The sequence below is a fragment of the Gadus macrocephalus genome, chromosome 13, assembly GCF_031168955.1.
Source record: "Gadus macrocephalus chromosome 13, ASM3116895v1".
Lineage (NCBI taxonomy): Eukaryota > Metazoa > Chordata > Actinopteri > Gadiformes > Gadidae > Gadus > Gadus macrocephalus.
In genome coordinates, this window is record NC_082394.1 from 9890659 (window position 1) to 9911930 (window position 21272).

Below are 21272 nucleotides of genomic sequence, written 5' to 3' on the forward strand. Positions count from 1 at the left end.
ACACATTATCGGCTGTAGAACTACAGTTCTACACAGCTGTTTGATGTCTGGGGCTGCTGAACGTACGGCGCTCCGTCAGTAGTAAAGTATAAATAAACACATAATCCCCCCGGTGAGGGGCAAAATCCACACGCTAGGGGACGCTCTCTCAGGCTAATAAACTATTCATGTTGATTTGAAAGTCAGTCTTTTGATTGGCCGTTTTCCCGCTGCCGTGCAAGTAGGTCTACACACAGCTGTGACGGGGAATATGAAAGAGAATATAGGCCTACTGTTTGGGGGGGAAAAGAACTCTTGACAGCCAGGGTCACATCTGGGAAGCGCATTGCCTTGCTTTGGTGTGATTGTTGTGAATGGGACTACTTACTCTTTTCTGGCTGTAGGAGGCCTAGAGTTCCCCACTTTTCACAGCAGCAAAAGCCTAAACGTTTGAAACACAAGGCCTATAAATGATCAATGCTCCAATTCATAACAACGTTGAATCCCAATAGATGAAGGAGATGGCTGTAATAAGTGTTCGAGCAAAGCGCCAAATTGCATTAGCATCCAGCGGTACAGACGTTTTGGATTATCTGGCCACCCTTTCATATAGGGAATAACAATAACCAAAACACTCAATACACTCAGGGAAAATGAAGACTAATGTTGGTCCACACGAATGACGCTTAGGGCCATGTGAAGACTGATACGCCATATACAACAGTTAATGGGGTAACACTTATTGATTCAATATGTTGTAGACCTACTTTTGTGACTACATTTGTAATCCCTGCTTCACAAGTGAAGCATGGTTCTTGCTAGAATAGAATAGAATAGAAAGCCTTTTATTGTCATTGCACGAGTCAAGTACAACGACATTTTTACTAAGCTTTCCCAATTGGTGCATTCGAGAAAATAAATAAATATATAAATAGAACAAGAACAACAGTATACCAAATAGAAATGTAAATAATGTAAAATAAATAATGTGACCTACATGTGACCGTCTGGAAAGTGTAGAAACCCGCTGAGACAAAAGAGCAGGTCTTTGTTATGTCGTGCTTTGAGCTCCATGTGGCCCGTTGTCTGATCTCCCTTTGAGTTCAAGCAGGAATGCATCTTAATTGAGTCCACATGACGGAGGAAACGGCAACGGCTGAGCAAAGAGGGTCCTCCCACCAGAGACATAGAACACACCAGGATAAATATAACACTCCTTCAGTCATACAGTTATGGGCAATTCTAACCCTCTGTTTGAATAGAACATAACAGTGATGATATTAATAGTTAAATTGGGTTGTGTGGCATCATAAAAGGTAGTGCATTTGCTTTGGTAATCCTCCTAAATTCAGTGAATTTGTGAAATGAATCGCTCCCTCTACAAATTCCGACAGGCCTCAGGGGCGACAGACTCCATAGCGAGGAGGCTCAAGTGTGGAAAACCGCCATTTAGAAACTGTGAAAATAAGGTTTACCGTGCAATCTTTTGCATTTTTAGTACTGATTTTACAACGGCCCAGTCGCTTTACAACACCTTCAACATCTCAAGCAATCAAACCTCAGGGAGCGAAATTTGGAAATAAAAACGTCCAGGTCTTTTGAATAACACTTCCATTTTTTTATAGAGTGGCATGGCCCTTTGGTGGGACTTAACACACAGTAGACAGGTCATCAGGGGTATCACAGTAGCAGACTTAATTTCATATAAAAAAAAAAATGAAAAAGAAAGGAGGCGTCCTTTACAGAGAGGATATACATGTATATATAAAAGATGGTGCAATAGCATCCTCTTGTGGCATATTTCGAAGGAAAATATATATTTACACACATTATTCTAGTGCCAAAAGGCAATCGTTCCCATTTTGTGTTAGTTTGCATGACAAAAACATTTTAAAAAATCTAGTTTCATAATCTGTATGCGCAGAGGATGTGCAGAGGATTTAGGATGCACGTCACATAAATATTAAGGCAAACATAAGCTTAAAAAAAAAAAAAAAAAGTCTGTTTTGAAGAAAATGATATGGCAACTGATTTCCATCACAAGCGACATGCAGACTGGGGAACAAGAAATACTTATTTCATTCTTAATTTAATCCTGCTGCATTTCTTTTTTAAATACCAACACGTCTTTGGTTCTGTGGTGACAACCACATGGAACAAGATGCGCATCCGGTACAGTTGCGTTATTTAAGACACATCGGAACCTACATTTGTACGACTTGATTGAAAGCTTATTCTCTCATTACAGAGGAGTAAATACAACCATCTGGATCAATAAAGCGTTGGCAATCAAAGCTTTTAAAAACACTGCAAGGCACACAAAGCATTATTTTCATAGAAAACGTCATATATAAAGAAGCTTGTTAAAAACATAAAACCGTAATAACATGGTCAAAATAAACTGTTTTTTTTCTCCCAGACGAGTATGCAAATAGAGAATAGTAGGCCTATATTGCGATTAAATGCATGAGAAATAGAATAAAAGGACTGAATATTAAATCAATTTTTTCACCCTTTCACTTGAGTTGTGGGGAAGAAAAGAAGTTGACCTGCCGGTTGGAGGTAGCAGTGGCAGGTTTAGTCTTGGTCCCAAATCTAAGTCAACAAGAAAACATTATCTGTTGTGTGAAAATTAGAAAGTTGGATGTATGTTGTATGTAATATGTTAACTAACAGGTTTTGATTTGGTGTAAAAAAAAAAATTACATTGTTATAAAATGTATTATGGTGATGTACTATTTCTAAAACAAAACCATTTTGTTTAGTATTTGTCATTTAGTTTCCTAGGATGCAGCGGTATTTTTAGCACTGCCTAAGCTAAAGGGAGCGAAGCTAGCCACCAGCTATCTAATCCCCTGGCCGTGGTCACAAAGGGTCATGGTCTTGTACACCAATAGACTTCTTACGTCGATGTCAAAGGGTATTATTTGGTATGCAGGTGAATATTTACAAACCAGTAAAATAATAGTAAAAGAAAAAGTCTAAAATATTGCCATCAAATCATTTTTTTGGACAGTTATCCATGGCTGTGTCGCTTTGTGAGCTGGCTTCCTATATCCTAGATAGCCATTCAGGAAGCTTTCTTTCTAGGTAACGACTTGCTTGAAAATGATTGGATAAAATAACATAGAAATACGATGGCAGTTAAATAAACGTAATGTTGACTAATTTATGTAATTATTCCTCACGCATGGTCCTTGTGACTCACTGCCTCATGGGATAACCTACACGACCAAGGAACTATCCGATGATTACTTGAAAAGTTGCCAAATCAACCAAAATCGTACCTAGTATGATTGTTTCCTACTAAATAGTGACAGTCCTACAACACAGTAGTATGACCTATATTTGGCATTTAGGATGCATCCTCCTTCCTATGTCTATATCACAGCCTAGATCTATTGATTGAGATTTTTTAAACGTCCCACAATACACATTGTCCTATCGCCCAGCCCTAATATCAAATGAACGAGTGAATGGATGACTTACATCGTGGTGCTGGAGAGGGTGTGCATCATGCGCTTGGACAGCGAGCCAGAAGAGGGCGTTTTGCTCATCATGTGATGCTCCGGTGTGTTGACAGGCCCCAAGATGCTCACTGATTGTTCAGATAAATAGACAAAATTACCCATCATGCATCAATCAATGATTATGTAGCCTCTTTAAAAAAAAAGAAAGAAAAAAAAAAAAAGATTGTTTTGGAATATATATTGACAAGACGTTACACTACGTTTGTAATTTCCTTCATAAAAAATATAATTCAAAATACCACCCAATTCCCCAGAGTTATGTTTTCAAGTGGCTTAATAGTATAAGACATTACCACTGTTGATGGACATATCCATTTGTGAGCCGTTGTCCATGGACATGTTCTCTTGAGGAACATACTGGGTCCAGTAGGAGGTTGGGATTTTCAGCAAGCGCTCCACCACCTGTAAAAGGTAATAGAAACAATGGCTCAGGGATCAGGTCAAAATCACTATCCACAACGCATACGGTTTCGAATTAACTCAATGAGTAGACGCTGATATACGTTGACTTTTTTGGTTACCACCTTACAAAAAGATAACGTTATTTTGCCATTCATTATCATTAGTTAATGCAGTAATAAGCATTAACTAACAATGAACTAACAGTTAACTAATGGTCTAGTAATTATTTACTATTGGCAGGGGTGCACATCACTTTTTTTAGTGAGTTACTCAGGTGAGTACCAGGAGTTGGTGTTTGGTACGCACCCCACACACACCTAACATCTGATCTTATGAAACTTACCCAGTTTCACAAAGGACTTCTTAAGCCCAGCAGTGTTTCTTGCCCCACCTTTTTTTTTTTTTTATTAAAGGTTTTATCAAACTGCAGCAGCTTCACCACAGAGCATTTGAAAATCTCACAAAAGGAATGTTGCGATCAGCTAATTTTGCATAGTTCTCCAGTGTGTGCGCAGTGCACAGCGCACTTGAGCACACATTTCATGGCGCTTATCATCCGTTTCGAGCCATGGCACATCTTGGTGCCAAAAATAAATAAATAATATATATATATATATTTTCTTCTGCTCCAGCTGCGTTGGCCTTTTCTTTGCAGGTAGCGAACGTCAAAGTAGCTGCTCAATGTATTTTTTGTTTTTTTGTTTTTTTCGATCTCCCGTTCGTGACGCTAAAGCGTTGTAGTGACACAATGGACGTTACGCATCCCTGACTATGGGCGCGCATGCGTACTTGCATACCAGTTATGTGCACCCCTGACTAACGGCATTCATGTTTAAACATATTAATTTATACATTATTTAATAGGGATAGGGTTAATCCCAACCCTAACCCTATTCAATAATGCTAACAATAATACCTTAGATGACATGAAAACCATTAACTTAGTAAACATGAAAATCAGAAGTAGAAAAAGCCCATAAGTAGTTACTAGACCATTAGCTAAATGTTAATTACCTGTTGCTTATTAGTCAATTATAATGCCTACTAGTGTTTATCAATGGTTAATGACAGTATCGTACCCTTATTATAAAGTGCATCCCTTTATTTATTTGTCATTTATGTGTCATTCGATTAATGAGTCGGTAAGCTTCAGGCATCTTGCACAGTACGCCTGCAGACACTTGAGTTTGAGCCAAACACCTTAACCACTAGCCTCTCCTGTTGACCTACATCTACAAGGGCTGGTATCTAGAGTGTCGTGTGGTGGAGCATATCAGTCCGTACCCGGGGCTGCCGGCTGGTGTCCTGCAGGATGGTCATGGGGTCGGGCTCCGCCAGGGCATGGCCCACCAGGGTGGGGCCAAACACCCGAGACAGATTGTTCACGTCCATCTTGTTCTCCGGGCACTGGGACACTCTGAGAGAAAGAAATGATATGAGAGACCAAGACTAGAGGGATAAGCTGATAGAATCTCATATACTGTTAACACTGCAGCTGCCTTTAGGTGCATATAGAGCGATACTGCCCCCACAGGTGGCCCTAGCAAGCAGGAAAGGGATAGGAGGATCCAACGGAGTGCCTGGATGTTGAGGCCCAGTTTTTCATACTTTTACTGGATTAGATGCATTTGATTTAGAAAGATCGATTAAATTTGATAGAGAAGATCAAAATGGTTTAGTTTCAAGTTTGAGATCGGGTGAAGCAATGAACCATGGGAATATTGACAGAGAAAAGTACAAAAGCATCTTAGCATCTTCACACGGCACTGAGCAGTGGCCCTTACTTCTGCAGGTGGATCATCAGGCAGGCCAGGGTGTCTCGGTTGGGGCTGGGAAGCTCACTGACGGCCTGGTACACCATAGCAAGGCTGTTGTCCTCATCCTGGATTTCTGGATGCAGAAACGTTTACATTTTTTAATTAATAAATGTGCCATATGAGCCAATGTGCCAATGTGCCATAGTATGACTCAACAGTGTACTTTTGTTCTTCTATGCAAAATATGCTGTGGTATATGTATTTTATTTACTATTTTTGAAATCCCTGATCCAAGAAAAAAGCAACAAACTAAAAAAAGTCACATTATTTGCATTTGAATGACTGTTTACTACTAATTAGTCATCGAGCAGAAGCCCTTATCCACCGCAACTTTGAGGATGCCTTCGGGTACCTTGTGGGTAGAACCCAGAACACTGGACTGCCAAGCGGTCAGACCACCAGACCACCGCGCCCTAGTGACTCACCTGCAGCCTCCATGAAGGCCTTGTTGAGGTGGAAGGTGAGCAGCGGCTGCGTGAGGTTCCTGAGGAAGTCCTTGAGGACGCCTGTGATCACGTTGATGTCCTCCACCTTACTGAGGGCCGGTAGGGTCTTGCCTCTCAGCAGCTTCTCCTTCAGCTCCTTCACCTGGCGGTCGGAGCCGGAGAGACGGTACAGGCCCACCTGCACACAGAGGGGGAGCCAGAACGCTCAATGGTTGAATGATTCTGATGCCGTTACACTAAATAAGGACCAGAAAACAGACCTTCAAAACGAGGAGCAAACACATTGATTACAGCTGAAAAAAAACCTGCTCTTATATGTAATAATAAAAGCCATCAAATTATTTTTGTTACTTTTCAGGATGCATTAGTGATAACGGGTAACATTGTTTAATCTTTTTATAAACAGCTTTGTGCTTTTTATGTCGTTAACAGACTAAAATAAAGAGTCACCTCATTGAGTCCCCTGCGTTCGATCTCTTTGATGCAGTAGACCACCAGGACGGGCACCATGGGGGAGGTGCTGGGGGCAAAGTCAGCCAGTGTCACCTACACACACACACACACACACACACACACACACACACACACACACACACACACACACACACACACACACACACACACACACACACACACACACACACACACACACACACACACGTGAAACCAATGACAAGGAATAAAGACTAACATATAGTTCCTCTAACTGCCTTGTTGAGTTTGGGTGTAAAAAGACCCACCAGAATTCTAAGACATTGTGAATATGTGATTTCATTCACGCAATACAAGGGAGGACACAAGGCACAGTACCTCTGTGGTCCTCAGGGGGGTGCCAAAGGCGATGGGGTTGCATGGCAGGAGGCACTGCTCCCGACACTCTGGATGGGTGACCACCCTGCACTCTTGGCACCGGAGATAGACCTTCCCAAACTTGGTCCTTCTCCCACAAGGCTGGCAGTACTCTGACCTGATGACCTGTGAAGTACAGAAGGGGACATCATGGACTGTACTCAAACACGTGAGGCTAGCTGTAGTCTCACAAATCTGACTTTAGATACATTTCCAAAGCCTTATGGTAGACAAGCTCAAATCAGGGGTGATCAGAGAGTTCACCTCCCTTCGGTTATTTTTTGTTATTTTTGGTTTTGACTAATCACTGGCAGCCTTGTTTCCTGTTTTGAAAAAAACAGGAAAGGCGTAACTCCGCCCCCTGCAGTTTCTGGTCTCCGACCCAGGCTCTGTGCCGTCTCCCACCAGAAGTTCTGCCATAAGTAGTATAGTATAGCACTGTATAGTATCGTAGTATGTAATATAGTATAGAAATGGTAGGGCTGCTGGATCAGAGATCAGGTTTGCTATAAGTAGTATAGTGTAGTAATGTATAGTATAGAAGTATATTATATAGTATATAAATAGTAGGACTGCTGGATCAGATCATGTTTGCTGCGGTACCTCTTATGGTACCGGTATGCTTGCATTATAAACACAGGACATGTCTGAGAGGGCATTACCGTTTTGGGAACAAAGTTATGTTTCTTCCCGGAAGCGGTGTTGTTCCTGGGGGTTCTTGGAGTGGGTGGGGCCTCGGTGAACGGCGTACTGGGTGCATCGCTGGTGGTCTCGGATTGGTCGGTAGTGGTATCCGTCCATACTGGAGCAGCAGCTATAGACGCATCACGGTCAGACACCTAAACTGTACTCAACAAATCTCAAAAGTTGAACAGAGGATTCTGCTCTATTTAACTACGTCATTGAATGGAGACCCATGCAGACGTCCTCACCACTCTTCTGTCGGTTACGGGTGTAGTAGGGCACCGTCTCAATGGTGGAGACGGCCTCCACGGGGCCACCATTAGCAGAGACAGTGATGGTCGTCTTGGTTACCACTGACTCGTTCACCTGATGAATAAACACATTCAATGTACAGGAACCACATTACATAGGACCCATTAGCAAGGAGAGTTTACTCTCGGTTGGATTTAAACTAGGACGTTCTCCCAAACATGTTATAGAGGTTATGGAATCCTTTGATGCAGGTGTAGTAGAGCAGGTCCACCAGCAGAGGTCAGTATTTACCCTGTCTGGGTCTCTGCGCCCTGACGAGCGAGGTCTCTTCACAGGATCTAGGAGTTGTCTGGAGGACCGCTGGGGATATGAAATCAAATAGGAGAATTATGAAGGCCACTTCCCCAGATGATGGGACTATTCCAAACCACACCCAGAAGAAAGAGCTAAACCCCAGACAACAAGGACGTCCTCACAGAAAGTCATTGATGGATTAAAGCTGCACTCACCCTTTTCTGGCGTTTCCTCAGCTTCACAGTCCTGACGACAGAGGAGTCCCAGTCCTGAGGGGTTGAACGAAGATAATAAAGGCTTGTGAAATTCTGATCCGCAAATCAAAGTTGAACAACAACTTGCAGTTATGCAAGGACACAAGCACATGGACTTGGGTTTTCTAACAGAAAAGGTTTACTAACTTTTAAAGGTTTCAAAAACTGTATAAAGCTACAAAAAAGGCTGTTGCCTTGATAGATGTCTGAGTTCAGTTACAAAGGATTTATATTTATATTACACGTACAAATGAACCATGGTAATTATTACAAACGTTATTTTCGTACCAGAGAGTCATCCGTTTGGTCATAGCTAATGTCTGACAGCATGGAGGCTGATTCATCAATGGTGGTTAACCTGTAACGTGAGGGAAGGAGGGCCGCAAGGGAGTTAGAATCTATTGGACTATTAACAACCTTGGGGCTTCTTCTGTGACTGATTATTTTAATCATTTTCTCTTTGAGATGTTATCCATTATCGTGGGGTTAGAGATACGCTACCGTTTCAGAGTTGTATGGGTAAGAGTGCATTCTAGACACATTCTTATTGATATAGAAGCACGATAGATTACCTTCAAATCACTTTATTGTAATTCACAAAACGTATAAATATATAAATCAAAAAGTGAATTACAATCTGTAAATGTACCTTTCTCTGTCTGTCGCCACTATAAGTATTACAACAATGTAGTAGCCCCTTCCCCATATCTTGTGTGGCTGTGTGTGGGTGCATCAAAACAAGCCAGGCTGAACGTGCTGTCCAGACCCAGGCCGGAGGCTCTGACCTGTGGCTGGTGTTGACGTTGCCCTTGGCGGACTGGGCCGCCTGGGAGTGGGCGCTGAGGAAGGCAAGGGCATTCCTCTGCTCCTCACTCAAGTGGACACTGCTGCTGTGGGTCTCCGAGATCAACAGGTCCCGAATCAGCTGCAGCTGACGCTCCTGAAGACGAGCAGAAGGCACGAAAGTGTGCAGGGCAAATGTTGTGAGTTATTGTCCTACCTGTTAGAAGCAACCTTCATCAAGAGATATAACACGATCAGACTTAGTTGAGGCAAGGGAATAAACACGTTCTATAAGTCAGGGAAGTCTGGTGGTTAGGGTTTTTGATAACAGTTTGATAAAAACGATCCTAAGCATTAAATAGCCAGATTAACATATTGACATTAAACTACTTAACAATACAAACTAACTATTTAAATATACGACTAATCGCAGAGAAGTTCTCGGAAGAGAGGCCACCAGAAAGAGAAAGAACCCACCAGCTTTTCGTACTCTGCCTCTGCTTTCTGCCGCCTCCGGATCTCCACATCCACCTGGTTGCGAGCGTGCTTCAGCTTGACCTCCAACGACCCCCTGTCCGTCTCGGCTTTGGCCAGCACCTCCTTACAGGAGCCCAGCGCCTCGTCCGCTTGGAGCCACTTTTTACGGCACGCCTCAAAGCTGGTCGCCATCTGGATAAACTCTAAATAACATGGACAGAAGTAGCAGTATAAAAGTTTGTTGTTTTTTTTCCAACTCTGTATGGTCACCCAATACATTCAATAGATACTAGTTTGTTTATGGACCTTTATAAAACCAATGACAAATTTGCATTAGCATAGCAATAAAAAAAGACCTTTCCCCGATAAAAGGGAAGAAGAGTATTGTGAGCAGAGGAGGGAAGAGAAGAGGAACAAAAAGGCATTCTAATGGAAATGCTCTCCATTATGCCACCTTCTTGCAGATGGAAATTGTGGCCCTACCCCACAGACCATTTTGTCTTCAGCATGCGTACATTACAGTCACACACACAGATATTTTCCCGGTACATTCCATCTTGCACTTTTCTCTAGGGTAGCAATTTCACACAATGTTATCAGTTCAAACCAATTGTCAACATGTAGGTGCAGCAACTGGAACATTACTATCAAGTACTTTTGGCCATTATTTCAGAGCCAAACAGTGAAGACAACGCCAACCTTCATAGTGGTTAATGATTGGGTTTTCTGATCCCTGCGGTGAAACATTCCAAAGTAAAAGCTGTGTAGACTTACGTGGTTCGACGCCTTCGCTGAGACTGTCCACATGACTCAGGAACTTGTCGTACAGGTTCACCACTGAGGTCTCCATCGTGTCTGGCTCTGAAGTTCATACGATCATAAGATAGTGATTTCAATTGTTCCAGACGACTTTAACACTCGAACGAAAGCGATATGTAACATGCTTATGTAACAAATAATTACCATCGTCTTTAAAGTAAATGTTTTAAAATTATTTATGTTACAATGACCGATGACCGTTACGATGGTATTTCTAAAGATTGATGTCATTATTCTGTCTTGGATCCAGATAATCCAAAAGACACTGCCAATCCCTGTCTTGAATCACGGCTGGCTATCGTTACGTTAGCTACTGAAGATTAACATTACGTTACAAAATATTTTAAAAGATGTATACATAGTTGTTACCTGTGAGATATCTTAAGGTCTTGATGCACGTAGCTTTAAAGACATCAAATCTTAAAGTAACATTAAATTCAGCATTCCAACACGTTAGCAACAGGAACCGACGGAGCAGCCACACCTGTCAAAACTCCCCCAGATTTTCCCGACTGCCTCTCAGTTTAAAAACAGCGCCTGTTTACTTCCTCGACGAGAGTCGAGGAGTGTACCCGGCTGTGCACTCTGGCGACCCCGCCGGGCGGGGGTTGTAACTATTCGACCATCCTTACTGTGATTAGTCTCAACCTTTTACCGTCTATCTTGTTACTAATATGTCACAAGTTCACAACTATTGATTTTTATTCTTCATAAATCTATATCTTGTGTTATGCAACATATGCATATTAAATACAGTTGTTTCAATTAACCTTTTTTTAGATTAGCTGTGAATGATTAAGCAGAATAAATCCACCAAAACAACATGGGATAATGTTAATCAATAATATGTGGAATGCTCTGTCATCAATTGTGTCAGGACATAGATATACTTATAAATATGTGTTGACTCTCGAAGCCCTAAAAGACAGAGTTTTACGGTGTCCTTATTATAGGACAAAAAGGACAAAGCACATGATGCATAACATCATTAATCATCCAAGGCTGGCATATCTGGGTTCCCAGCAACTAAGATTTGCAGGATTTAATGAAGAGAACCCGGAAACCACCACAGAGGTGTTTTCTCTCAACACACACACACACACACACACACACACACACACACACACACACACACACACACACACACACACACACACACACACACACACACACACACACACACACACACACTCACAATAAGCTGTCTGATAATGTAGGGAATGTTCAGTATGTGTTTGGGAGCGATAGTGTAAACGTGCATGTTTGTCTTCTTCTTGACAGTGCCACAGGATCCATTAGAGATGCTTGTCCGTCAATAGGAGCTCTCTGTCGTTATCAATTATTCAACACCATTCGTACATTTTATCCTGTCAGAAATCATTTTACTGTTCACATTACTTCATTATAAAGCTGGCTGGCTGCCGTATATTGGTCTGACTGGACAGCTAATTATATCAGGAAGCAATGTTTGACATGAACAAAACACTGAAAAAAGACAGGATGTCATTAATTTAGGAAAACAGAGCAGTTACAGTCAAAATGATATTGCCTTGTAGGCTAATGTATACTCAAGTGAGTGCAAGTTCAGCGTTCGAGTTTCCCAAAAAAAAATAGCAATAATTGTTTGAATACAGCACTTAATTCAGGTCATTATTTGTATCTAAATGATTCATTAGTATTGTGTGATAGTTTGTTTAGCATTATATGGCAGGGTAGGTTGAGTGGTGAGCTTCCGATTAGGCCCCCAACCCTACCTGCTTCTTAATGACACGGGCCATCACAGATACACACACACACACACACACACACACACACACACACACACACACACACACACACACACACACACACACACACACACACACACACACACACACACACACACACACACACACACACACACACACAGACTCGCTATGTAAGTGCTTTTGAAAAGCTCTATATCAATTTTAGTATTATTGTTGTTATCAAAGCATCTGTTGAGAAGTGGCAAAACATCATTTTGAAGGGCTGAATGGTTCACCAACCAACCAAGCACAACCCAAAAACCTGAATAATAGGCGCGGATTGATAAGAGACACAAACCTTTTGGAGGTCACAAAGCATTTTTATGGAGGTTCTAGAAGTATGCCAATCACAAATTTCGCTGACCAGGTGAGGAGTTTCCCCAGAGCAGCATCTGCTGTAATGGATCCATAAGGAGCCTCATGAGGATTAGTTTGCAGACAGCAAATGCGTATACTTAGCAGATGCATTGTGAAATTCCCATCTCCTGCACATCCTGTGTGCTCCTTTGAAAGTACAGCTATTTTACACAACAGCAGTGTTTTTAATATTGCTTCCTCTTTAGTGCTTGAGATCCATACCTGATTAGTTTAGCTTATTATACTTACTCACATAATTCAGCTCATAATTCATAAGCAGGATTCCTACACATAATGTGACAATGCACTAATGAGGAAAACACTCACCTCATCATAAACATAAATTGAACTCAGTATTATAGATTAAGCCAATGCAAAGATAAGAAATATGATTCTGTGTTTATGAGTGTGCTTGAGTGCTTAATTGTCTAATTAATTTAATTACGCACAAGCCATTGAAGAGTGCTTCCTGGAGGAGGCTTTCTCCTACTTACAATGCCTAACAGAAAAACATAAACACATCCAACAAGCTGCACCATCTGAACCTCAACACAATTAAGTGACTTTAGACCTGACAAGAACGCCTCTGTAAAATAATTTATTAATTTATGCTTGCTTTAACAGTGTATCACATTACTTGATCGAGGTTCAGGAATATTCATCAACTACAGTATATTTTCTGAAAAAGATGCATTATTTGGCATAATCTCGTAGTTTGTAAATTGCTACTGTAAAATGTATCTTAGGTGATAAACAACTTATAAACAGTATTGAAATGGCCCTGTAGTTTCATAAAAGTGTTTCAAAGAGGCAGGCAGTGCTGAAAGTTGGTGCTGATAGACAATGCATTTGTAATGTTAAGAGGATGCAGACTAAATAAAAAACTTGCATTTTCTCAGTTAATCTAGTTTGAGTCTAAACTCTGAGATTTTTAAGCAATTTAGTAAATAACTTAAAACCTTAGCACCCCATTACCCTGTTCTTATGTGTAGCTTATTTTTAAATGAAATGAAATAAAATGTAATAACTTGAATCAAATTCCATCAAATTAAATATTAAAGTCTTAATTGTGGGAGAAATGAATTTATGCAATGCAATTGTAAAATGAAGGATAAATGATTGTAAAACTAGGCTGCAATCCATTCCTGCTATTTGTTCCAAAGTCATGCCTGATGCATGCAAAGCAGTGTAATGAAACATCTTGAAGATATTGACTACCAACTCCGTTATTAGCATCTTGCATCACAGTTTTCCGTTATTTCCCCTGAAGATTGCCACGTTTTTCTTCTGATTAATGAGAACACATGTAAGGCAAGCAAACTATTCAACAAAAAAATATAAAAATTGTCAACAATATATATTTATATTTATATACTTTTTCAAGACCTTTATATGCCCATGGTGCAAACAGGAATAACAATAACCAGAATTATGATTATAGAGATGATAATCAGTGCCCCTAGTTTACAGGCCCTGGCCCTGCGAAGGTGGGCCTCCTTGCGCCTGAGTAACGCATCATAGCCAGGAGTGTAGGTGTCCTCCATCCAGAAGTCCATGTTGGTGGGGTTCAGAGACTCCTGGCCCTGCAGAGAAGACAAATACTTCAAACAAGGTGCCAAGAGAGAGACTCCAAGTCATTAATTGTACCAAATGCTAGGCAAGAAATGTTTCAAGATCTTAGGATCTACTCAGAATTTACTCTCTGCCTCCAATTGCAAAACTAAAGTTGATTGCACCTTTGCTGTTTTAGCACAGACCCTCTGGAACCATCTTCCCCAATCTGTCACATTTGCTGGAATGTTTAAAGAGATATATAGAAACCCTCGTATAGATAAGAAAGAGTAGACTTCTCTTATGCAGAAGTCTGTCTGTTGATCCAATAGGCGGTGGGCCAACGGAGGATTTTTTGTGTTTAGACGATCCCTGTCAAAATATTTTGACAACTTCTTGTTTTTAACAAATGAAAAAATTGATTGCCACCCGTACTTCTTGCACATATTTTGTTTATCTTTAAATTTGTTCAAGTTACGATTTCTGGCAAAGAGAGCAGGCTGCTTTGGGTCTGACATGCATGACATATTTGTAGTTATCATCCAATGGGGTGCTTTAAATGCCTCAATCCCAGTTATTAAATCATGTCAATCATGTGGTTTGAATTATTGAAAAAGTTCAAACGTACAACCACATATTACTGTCAACGAAGCTAAAATAAAAAACGATTTAAAATTAAAATGCAACATTTCGGATTCAACATTTATCGTTTTCACATTAGCTACATTGTACTTGCTTGTCGTGACATCTAGATTCAGGGGATTTTAAAATCATATTCACTGAAATTTCTTCCACAAAAACAGCTAGAGGTTTAACCCAAGTTAACAGTCTCTCTAGCTCATAATTGATTGAACATACATTTAAATATTTTAGAAATATTACTCAATACCATCCTTGCTTTTTAATGAAAGAACTTGTGTCTTCAGGCATTAATTTACTGGTGTACTTAAAAGTTTCTTTGTGAGATTTTCACATTTTTAACACATCTCATTTCACAAATTTGAGGTCTATTATTTCTTGTGAAATTCAAAATTTTGTCAAAATGAGGAGCATAACGTCATAAAAAAATTATCCAACCACTAGACTACTCTTGCACCCATCTTTTGTGAACATGTGTAGTGCAAAGATTTAACTTGGTGCTTGTTGCTATACCAGCTCACACAGGCTGTCACAGGGACTGTTGCAGCCATTTCACTAACCTCACAAAGATAAAACAAGTCTGGAAAAGAGAAAAGGTGGTTTTAATTCAAGAAGATGCTGTAAAAGAAAGCTCATATCAAACATGCAATGACTAGGAGGGTGATTGTGGATTTTGAACTTCAACTTTGATTCTTAAACCTGTAGTGGAAAAAAAGAATGGAAATAAGGAGCAAGTCACATTGATATTTCACACACTACATTTTAGAAGAACCAACGTTTATTATGAAGTACACTTGCACCCTTGTCCAGTGAAAGACCAATTTGAAGGACTGACAAGATGATTTATTTGATGAATCACATCCCAAACCCACCTGATTCAGTCACAGGAGAAAGGCATGTGGCCATCTAGCTGCAGTGGACACTGTTGAAGAGAAGCACAACATAATAAAGCCCCTCACTCATTCCCATTACTTCTTAAGTCCATGTACATTGAAGTGCCCAGAAACATTAAAACCACATCAATAAAAAAAAAAACTGGTTGGCTGTATTTCATCTCAAATGATCTACTCAATTGACAGACACAGAAGTCAAATCCCAACTTTTTTACATACCTGCTACAATCCCCAAAGGTGGTGGGACAGTCAAGATGATCCGTACGACTTATTTCTGAAAAAAATTCAAGCATTAGTACCCCTTATGTCTGACACACAAGTACTTATTTTAAACAGTTGATGATCTGTGATATTAATAACAGAGGATAAAGGAAAAAATAGGAATAATGGTAGTGGGATAACTTCTGCGGTGCACAATGACCTCTGTGACAACTCATTTGACACAGCTCCATGATGAATAACTTGCATAGCTAGCATTTTCAAATAATATTAATACTTACCCTCACACATGGAGTGGTGCTGATGCTGCTGTTACCATGTTCTACCGTTTTCCGTTATATCCATCCTTTGATTCCTCCGTTTAACAGCTGTGCTCAATGCAAATAAATCTGATAGGTTAATGACATCCCTCCGTCAGCATCTTAGCATGCTGGTTCGATATAGTAGGCCGCAGTGTTTGCCAGTTTAATGAACTTTGGACTATGGTTTTGGGAAGATGTGCAAGAATTTTTGGGTTGCAACAAACAGAATTTTGTTCTCCCTTATTGGCGATCATTATGTTCTACAACTAAAGCCGATACGCAACCTCAGCCCACCGCCTACAAGTCTCATCTTTTGGTTATGTTCTGGTTTTAGTTTGGTTTGTCTCTCAATGTGCAATGATTATATTGTAAGATATATTTTTATTATTTACTTAGATTTCTTGTGTGTGTATATGTGTGTGTGTGTGTGTGTGTGTGTGTGTGTGTGTGTGTGTGTGTGTGTGTGTGTGTGTGTGTATATATGTGTGTGTGTGTGTGTGTGTGTGTGTGTGTGTGTGTGTGTGTGTGTGTGTGTGTGTGTGTGTGTGTGTGTGTGAAGTGAAGCCCTTTGTAACTGCTTGTTTTAATTAGTGCTATATAAATAATGTATTACTTACTTACTTATTGTTATCGATCGATGTTTCTCAACTGTACATTCCTTTCTTTTAAAAAACTGTCCTAAAAGCCTTTCTTCAGCTTTGTAAATTGCCAATATTTCAACATCAGAACAATGTACTCATAATACATTAACAACCAGCAAAACATAGTTTCTTTTCTGAAAGCCCCACGGAAGTATTTTTGTCTTTTTATAGGTCAACAAAGGACGGATCATACCTGCATATTTAAAGGGGAGACGGGGGACTCTCTGTCATGGAGCGCCCAGATTGGTCTTCCCCTCCCCTCAGCCAATCTAGACTCCATGACCTTCCCAGAGCTCATCCCACCCATCAGACTGCTGTCCTTCTGTTTGAACAAGCCCGAGTTAAACACTTGCTCCACCAGGGTTGGGGGCTTCTGAGAAAGCAGGTTGGTTGTGCTGTTGTTGGTCTGATCCACCTGAATAGTGGAAATAGTGAAGAATACTACAGCTTTAAGATGCCGGTGAAATATGGAATAAAAGAGTATGCCAGGGGCAGGCATTATGAGTATATTACCATCAATTACTTTTATAACTGTTACTACCTTATTATTACCAAGAAGCATTGGGTCACCATCACAAACAGCATTAAGGTTTTTTTTACCAACAGTATTATAAGCTAAAAACAGTTCGGGTGTAGAAATAATCATTTTTTAAATGTATAATGGAATATCATGCACAAACATGCATTGACAGATACACACACACACAATACTCTCCCAACCACACAAACACCCACACACAAATTATGTGCAATGGCATTTAAGATAAACAAAGTTTTAAAGTAAAAAGTTGATTTACCTGTCCACCTTTTTCATACGAAGAGGACTTGTGGTCTTTGCCTTTAGAGAATGCGACCGCCCATTCCCGTGCAGAGTGGGACACACTGGGACGCTTTGCATCTGAAACCGCCTTCTCCTCGGCATGGGCCCTGGAGGCCCGTCGAGAGGACGCCTCCTTCTTCCCCTCCTTGGAGCCCTTGGAAACCTCAGCCTGATCCGTGCCGCTCTCCATCGGCCCCCCGGCGTTCCACCTGCTCCAGTCCAGGCTGCTGCTGCTGGTCCTCGGGTAGAGAAGCCCGGACACGGACAGAGGCTGGGGCTCTGACGTCTCAGAGCCAGGAGTCACCGGGTGGCTGCTGAACGAGGACACACCGGCGCTGAGAGGCTCTAGCCACCGGCCGCCCCCGACGCCCCGTCCGCCCCCGACCACGGGCTGCTGGATCTTCTCGTCCAGCCGCTGCAGGGCAGAGAGGACCTGGGAGATCTCCGACTTGACCTCGGCCAGGCCCTCGAGCTGCCGCTCGATCTGGCTCATGCGCAGGAGCAGCTTGCAGACGCTGGCCTTGAGGCCGCCGTCGTCGGTGCTCTCCAGGGAGTGGAAGAGTCTCTGCAGTTGACCCAGGCGTCCCCTCCTCCCCTCGTGGGTGTCCGGGTTCGCGGCCGCCATACCCTCGCTGGGGTGCAGGACGCCCGTCGAGCCGCACATGCTCATGTCGTCCAGGAAACGGAATATGGCGCTGATGTCGTCCTCCCCGAACTCGGGGTCGTCCAGCGAGGTCATGAAGGAGAGGCGGTCGGCGTGGACCATGCTGCGGAGCCTTCTGTGGTCCGGGGCGTCGGTCTGGGTCCCCTGAGCCTTGGCCCCATCGCCTCTGTCCACCATGAGGCTGTTCCTAAACTCCCCTGCCAAAGAGGCCCCGAGGAGGCTGATAGCCGGGGAAGACCGCCGCGGGAAGGGAGCCCCTGACGCTTCCAAGCCCAACCCCATGCTGCCCACGCCGACCCGGTCCTCCAAACTATGGCTCTTGTTGGTCCACATGGACTTCTGGGTCCTGGGGGGTTGGAGGTGACGTGGGGACCACTCGGCCTTTGACCTCGGCCCAAAGTAGGTGGAGTCCTGCAGGTCATCCAAGCTCTCGTGCTTCACCTGTTGCTCCGTTAAATGCTGAACAGCTGTGGGTGACGGGTAAGGGTTGTTCAGCATCTCAAAGCTAAGGTTATCAAAGGATTTCGGCACTTGACCAGGACTAAGAGACTCACTGCTAATAGTCACCTGGGGTATTAGCGGGGGCTGGTTGTGGAAATCCTTCTTGAAGATGTTTCTCTTCTGGTCGACAGCGGACTCCTGCTCCTCTTCGAACACCTCTGGAGGAACAGACTCTCCGCTGGACTCGCTGTCGGTCTCCAGGGGCAGGTACATGTTCTGCATGTCCTGGCTTGTGAACTGATCCCCCGCAAATAAAGGGGAGTTGTGCGGCAGGCTGAAAGACACAGCCCTCGCTCTGGCCGGAGGAGAGGACACGAGTGAGATGGGATCCGGCGGGAGGCTTCCGCGCTTGTAGGCTGAATAATTCGATTTGGGGAAGAGTAAGTGCTGATCTATGGGCTTGCTTCCAATGTCAGAGTGGGAACGTGCTCTTTCCCTTCCAGTAAAGCTCAGCAGCTCAGAGGGTCCCAGGGATTGGTCGATGGGGATAGCCGCCTCGCTCCTCGTCGATTGGTTGCCATCATAAGCACCACTTGTCATCTGAATGAGATTGAAGATTGTGACGATATCCGCAGCCACGCCTATCGGGGAGAGCCCCAGATTTCGGACCGCAACGCGGTCCCTGAAGAGGGTAGCAGGGAAGCACGGGTCTTGACTGGCCGCCGCAAACAGCAGGCTCCGGAGCTCCACGAGGTGCTCCAGATCGAACCGGGTGCTGACCATGCGACAGAGGTCCTGGAAAGAGAGCCAGTGGCGCATGTTGGCCAGCTCCTCCAGTATCCCCAGCAGCACCAACGGGTACTCCTGCTGTAGGTTCGCCATCACCTCGAGGGGATTTCTGTGGCCGGGATGTTAAACTGAAAAAGAAAATGGTGGGATGGGATCAGTGATGATAGTAACACATATTGTCTTGTTCTGAATAATTCGATAATTTATCAGGCCTATATTAACGATTTAACAAACCACTAACGATTAAAAAAATACAATTTTTTTTTTTTCTATGGGCTTACAATATATATTTTTTTTTAAGAAATCCAACTTTATTTGGGCGATTGAGAAGCAATTGTTTTCAGGTAGACACCCAAAATAACCAGTGGTTTTGAGCCGCTCAGATTAAATCTGCTAGAGTCTGACTCTGAACTGAAGCAGCGACCTTGTTTTAGCACCTTAAAATAACTGACCATCTGATGCGGTGACGATCACACGCTGTGCACATCACCAACACACAGCAGTCCAAATTGAAGCTTATTGTGCAATAGTCATCTATTTGGATTTGTCAACAAGCCAATAACAGTGTATACAAGTAAACAATCGCTTAATCAGCAAAGGACAATTAAAACATTGAATAACAAATAAATAGGATACGTGTTTGGTTTTCCAAAAGAAAGATCTCTTTCGTCACGGTTTTATTTAAAACGACATAGCTATAGCTTTAAACCTATAGTGAGGAGAAGAGGACGTAGCCTAGATATCGACGGTTACCTCAACTCACCCATATCAACTGAGAGAAGGGAGGTCATCTGCCGAACTGGCGCCCGTTAGGTAGACAAATGAGTGCCCAAAACTAGAGTCGAACCAGATCACAATCCGCCCGGTAAATCCAGCCTCGATCATATCGGCTTCCTTGGTGGTCTACTTTATTTGAAACGGCGACTATAGCCTGCACCTCAGGCAGAGAGGAGAAATTTAGAAATCAGGTCATCTTCCCACAAGTCCCTGCAGTCCCCTGAGGGACCCGGAGCCTCAGATCCAAACGGCTTCCCCTGTAGATCACTGCCGACACCAGCAAAGTCCTGACAGCTCAGAAGTCACAACGTGCATTGATAAATCAGACGAGACATGTGCTTGGCAAGAGAGCCGCCCGTCCGTTACTATGAGTGGGTAGGGCTAAAGTCCAACGCTAAGCATATTTTTCTCAGATTGCCTGAGAACCCAATTGTTAACCTTTCAAGTGTTTTCACGAATTTTAGATTAATAATGGAAACTAATCGGTTTTCTGCTGATAATCGAGGCTCCAAAAAGCAGCGTAGGCCTACTGGCAGTTACTCATCAATTCAGAAGTGAACTTCTGAGTCCTGTAAGAGTGGACACAGAGCATGCCAGTCAGTCCTTCTAGGCTGTTGAGTATTACCCTACATTATCATCCATAAAGGGCTGTACTTAAAACGCCATTAGGGGAGAGGGAGAGGCTTTCAACCCTGAGTAGTAGTGCTTTGCTACAATCAGACTAGACATCTCCTATTCACCTAGGAACTCATCCATCAGCCTCCTGTACTCAGGATCCATGGGAATCGATAGAGTGAAACGTTGAT

The 21272-nt window shown here is 42.5% G+C and overlaps 2 protein-coding genes across 4 annotated transcripts; both read right to left on the bottom strand.

The window, feature by feature from the left end:
- Positions 1 to 1575: 1575 nt before the first annotated feature.
- LOC132470753 (rac GTPase-activating protein 1-like) lies at positions 1576 to 11116 on the bottom strand. Its single transcript, XM_060069607.1, has 17 exons — positions 10956 to 11116; positions 10542 to 10628; positions 9768 to 9970; positions 9293 to 9447; positions 8796 to 8865; positions 8469 to 8522; positions 8251 to 8319; positions 7956 to 8073; positions 7686 to 7837; positions 6985 to 7149; positions 6625 to 6720; positions 6154 to 6352; positions 5696 to 5801; positions 5196 to 5328; positions 3803 to 3911; positions 3469 to 3577; positions 1576 to 2574 (listed from the first exon to the last, which is right to left on the bottom strand). Exons 2-17 carry the CDS (start codon positions 10615 to 10617, stop codon positions 2496 to 2498), a joined length of 1893 nt encoding a protein of 630 aa, XP_059925590.1. The 5' UTR covers positions 10618 to 10628; positions 10956 to 11116; the 3' UTR covers positions 1576 to 2495.
- Positions 11117 to 12647: 1531 nt separating this feature from the next.
- On the bottom strand, positions 12648 to 21186 carry LOC132470288 (major intrinsically disordered Notch2-binding receptor 1-like). 3 transcript variants are annotated; one of them, XR_009528619.1, is made up of 7 exons: positions 20453 to 21186; positions 17773 to 19817; positions 17169 to 17390; positions 16314 to 16400; positions 16033 to 16080; positions 15793 to 15842; positions 15483 to 15619 (listed from the first exon to the last, which is right to left on the bottom strand). XR_009528619.1 is itself a non-coding variant. In XM_060068700.1 (4 exons), exons 2-4 carry the CDS (start codon positions 19780 to 19782, stop codon positions 14119 to 14121), a joined length of 2427 nt encoding a protein of 808 aa, XP_059924683.1. In that variant the 5' UTR covers positions 19783 to 19817; positions 20453 to 21186; the 3' UTR covers positions 12648 to 14118. The 3 variants fall into 3 exon arrangements, 1 of the variants encoding a protein (XP_059924683.1); XR_009528618.1 differs by having other exon boundaries at positions 16033 to 16400; XM_060068700.1 differs by lacking the exons at positions 15483 to 15619; positions 15793 to 15842; positions 16033 to 16080; positions 16314 to 16400 and adding an exon at positions 12648 to 14313.
- Between the last annotated feature and the right edge of the window lie 86 nt (positions 21187 to 21272).

Coding starts and splice junctions, on each gene's coding strand:
- LOC132470753 (XM_060069607.1), bottom strand. CDS start 10,617: ATGGAGACCTCAGTGGTGAACCTGTACGACAAGTTCCTGAGTCATGTG. Junction 9,971..10,541: donor CAGCGAAGGCGTCGAACCAC/GTAAGTCTACAC, acceptor CATGTTATTTAG/AGTTTATCCAGATGGCGACC. Junction 3,912..5,195: donor ACACCAGCCGGCAGCCCCGG/GTACGGACTGAT, acceptor TACCTTTTACAG/GTGGTGGAGCGCTTGCTGAA.
- LOC132470288 (XM_060068700.1), bottom strand. CDS start 19,782: ATGGCGAACCTACAGCAGGAGTACCCGTTGGTGCTGCTGGGGATACTG. Junction 17,391..17,772: donor CGTATGAAAAAGGTGGACAG/GTAAATCAACTT, acceptor TCCACTATTCAG/GTGGATCAGACCAACAACAG. Junction 14,314..17,168: donor TCTCCCCTTTAAATATGCAG/GTATGATCCGTC, acceptor TCTTCTCTGCAG/GGCCAGGAGTCTCTGAACCC.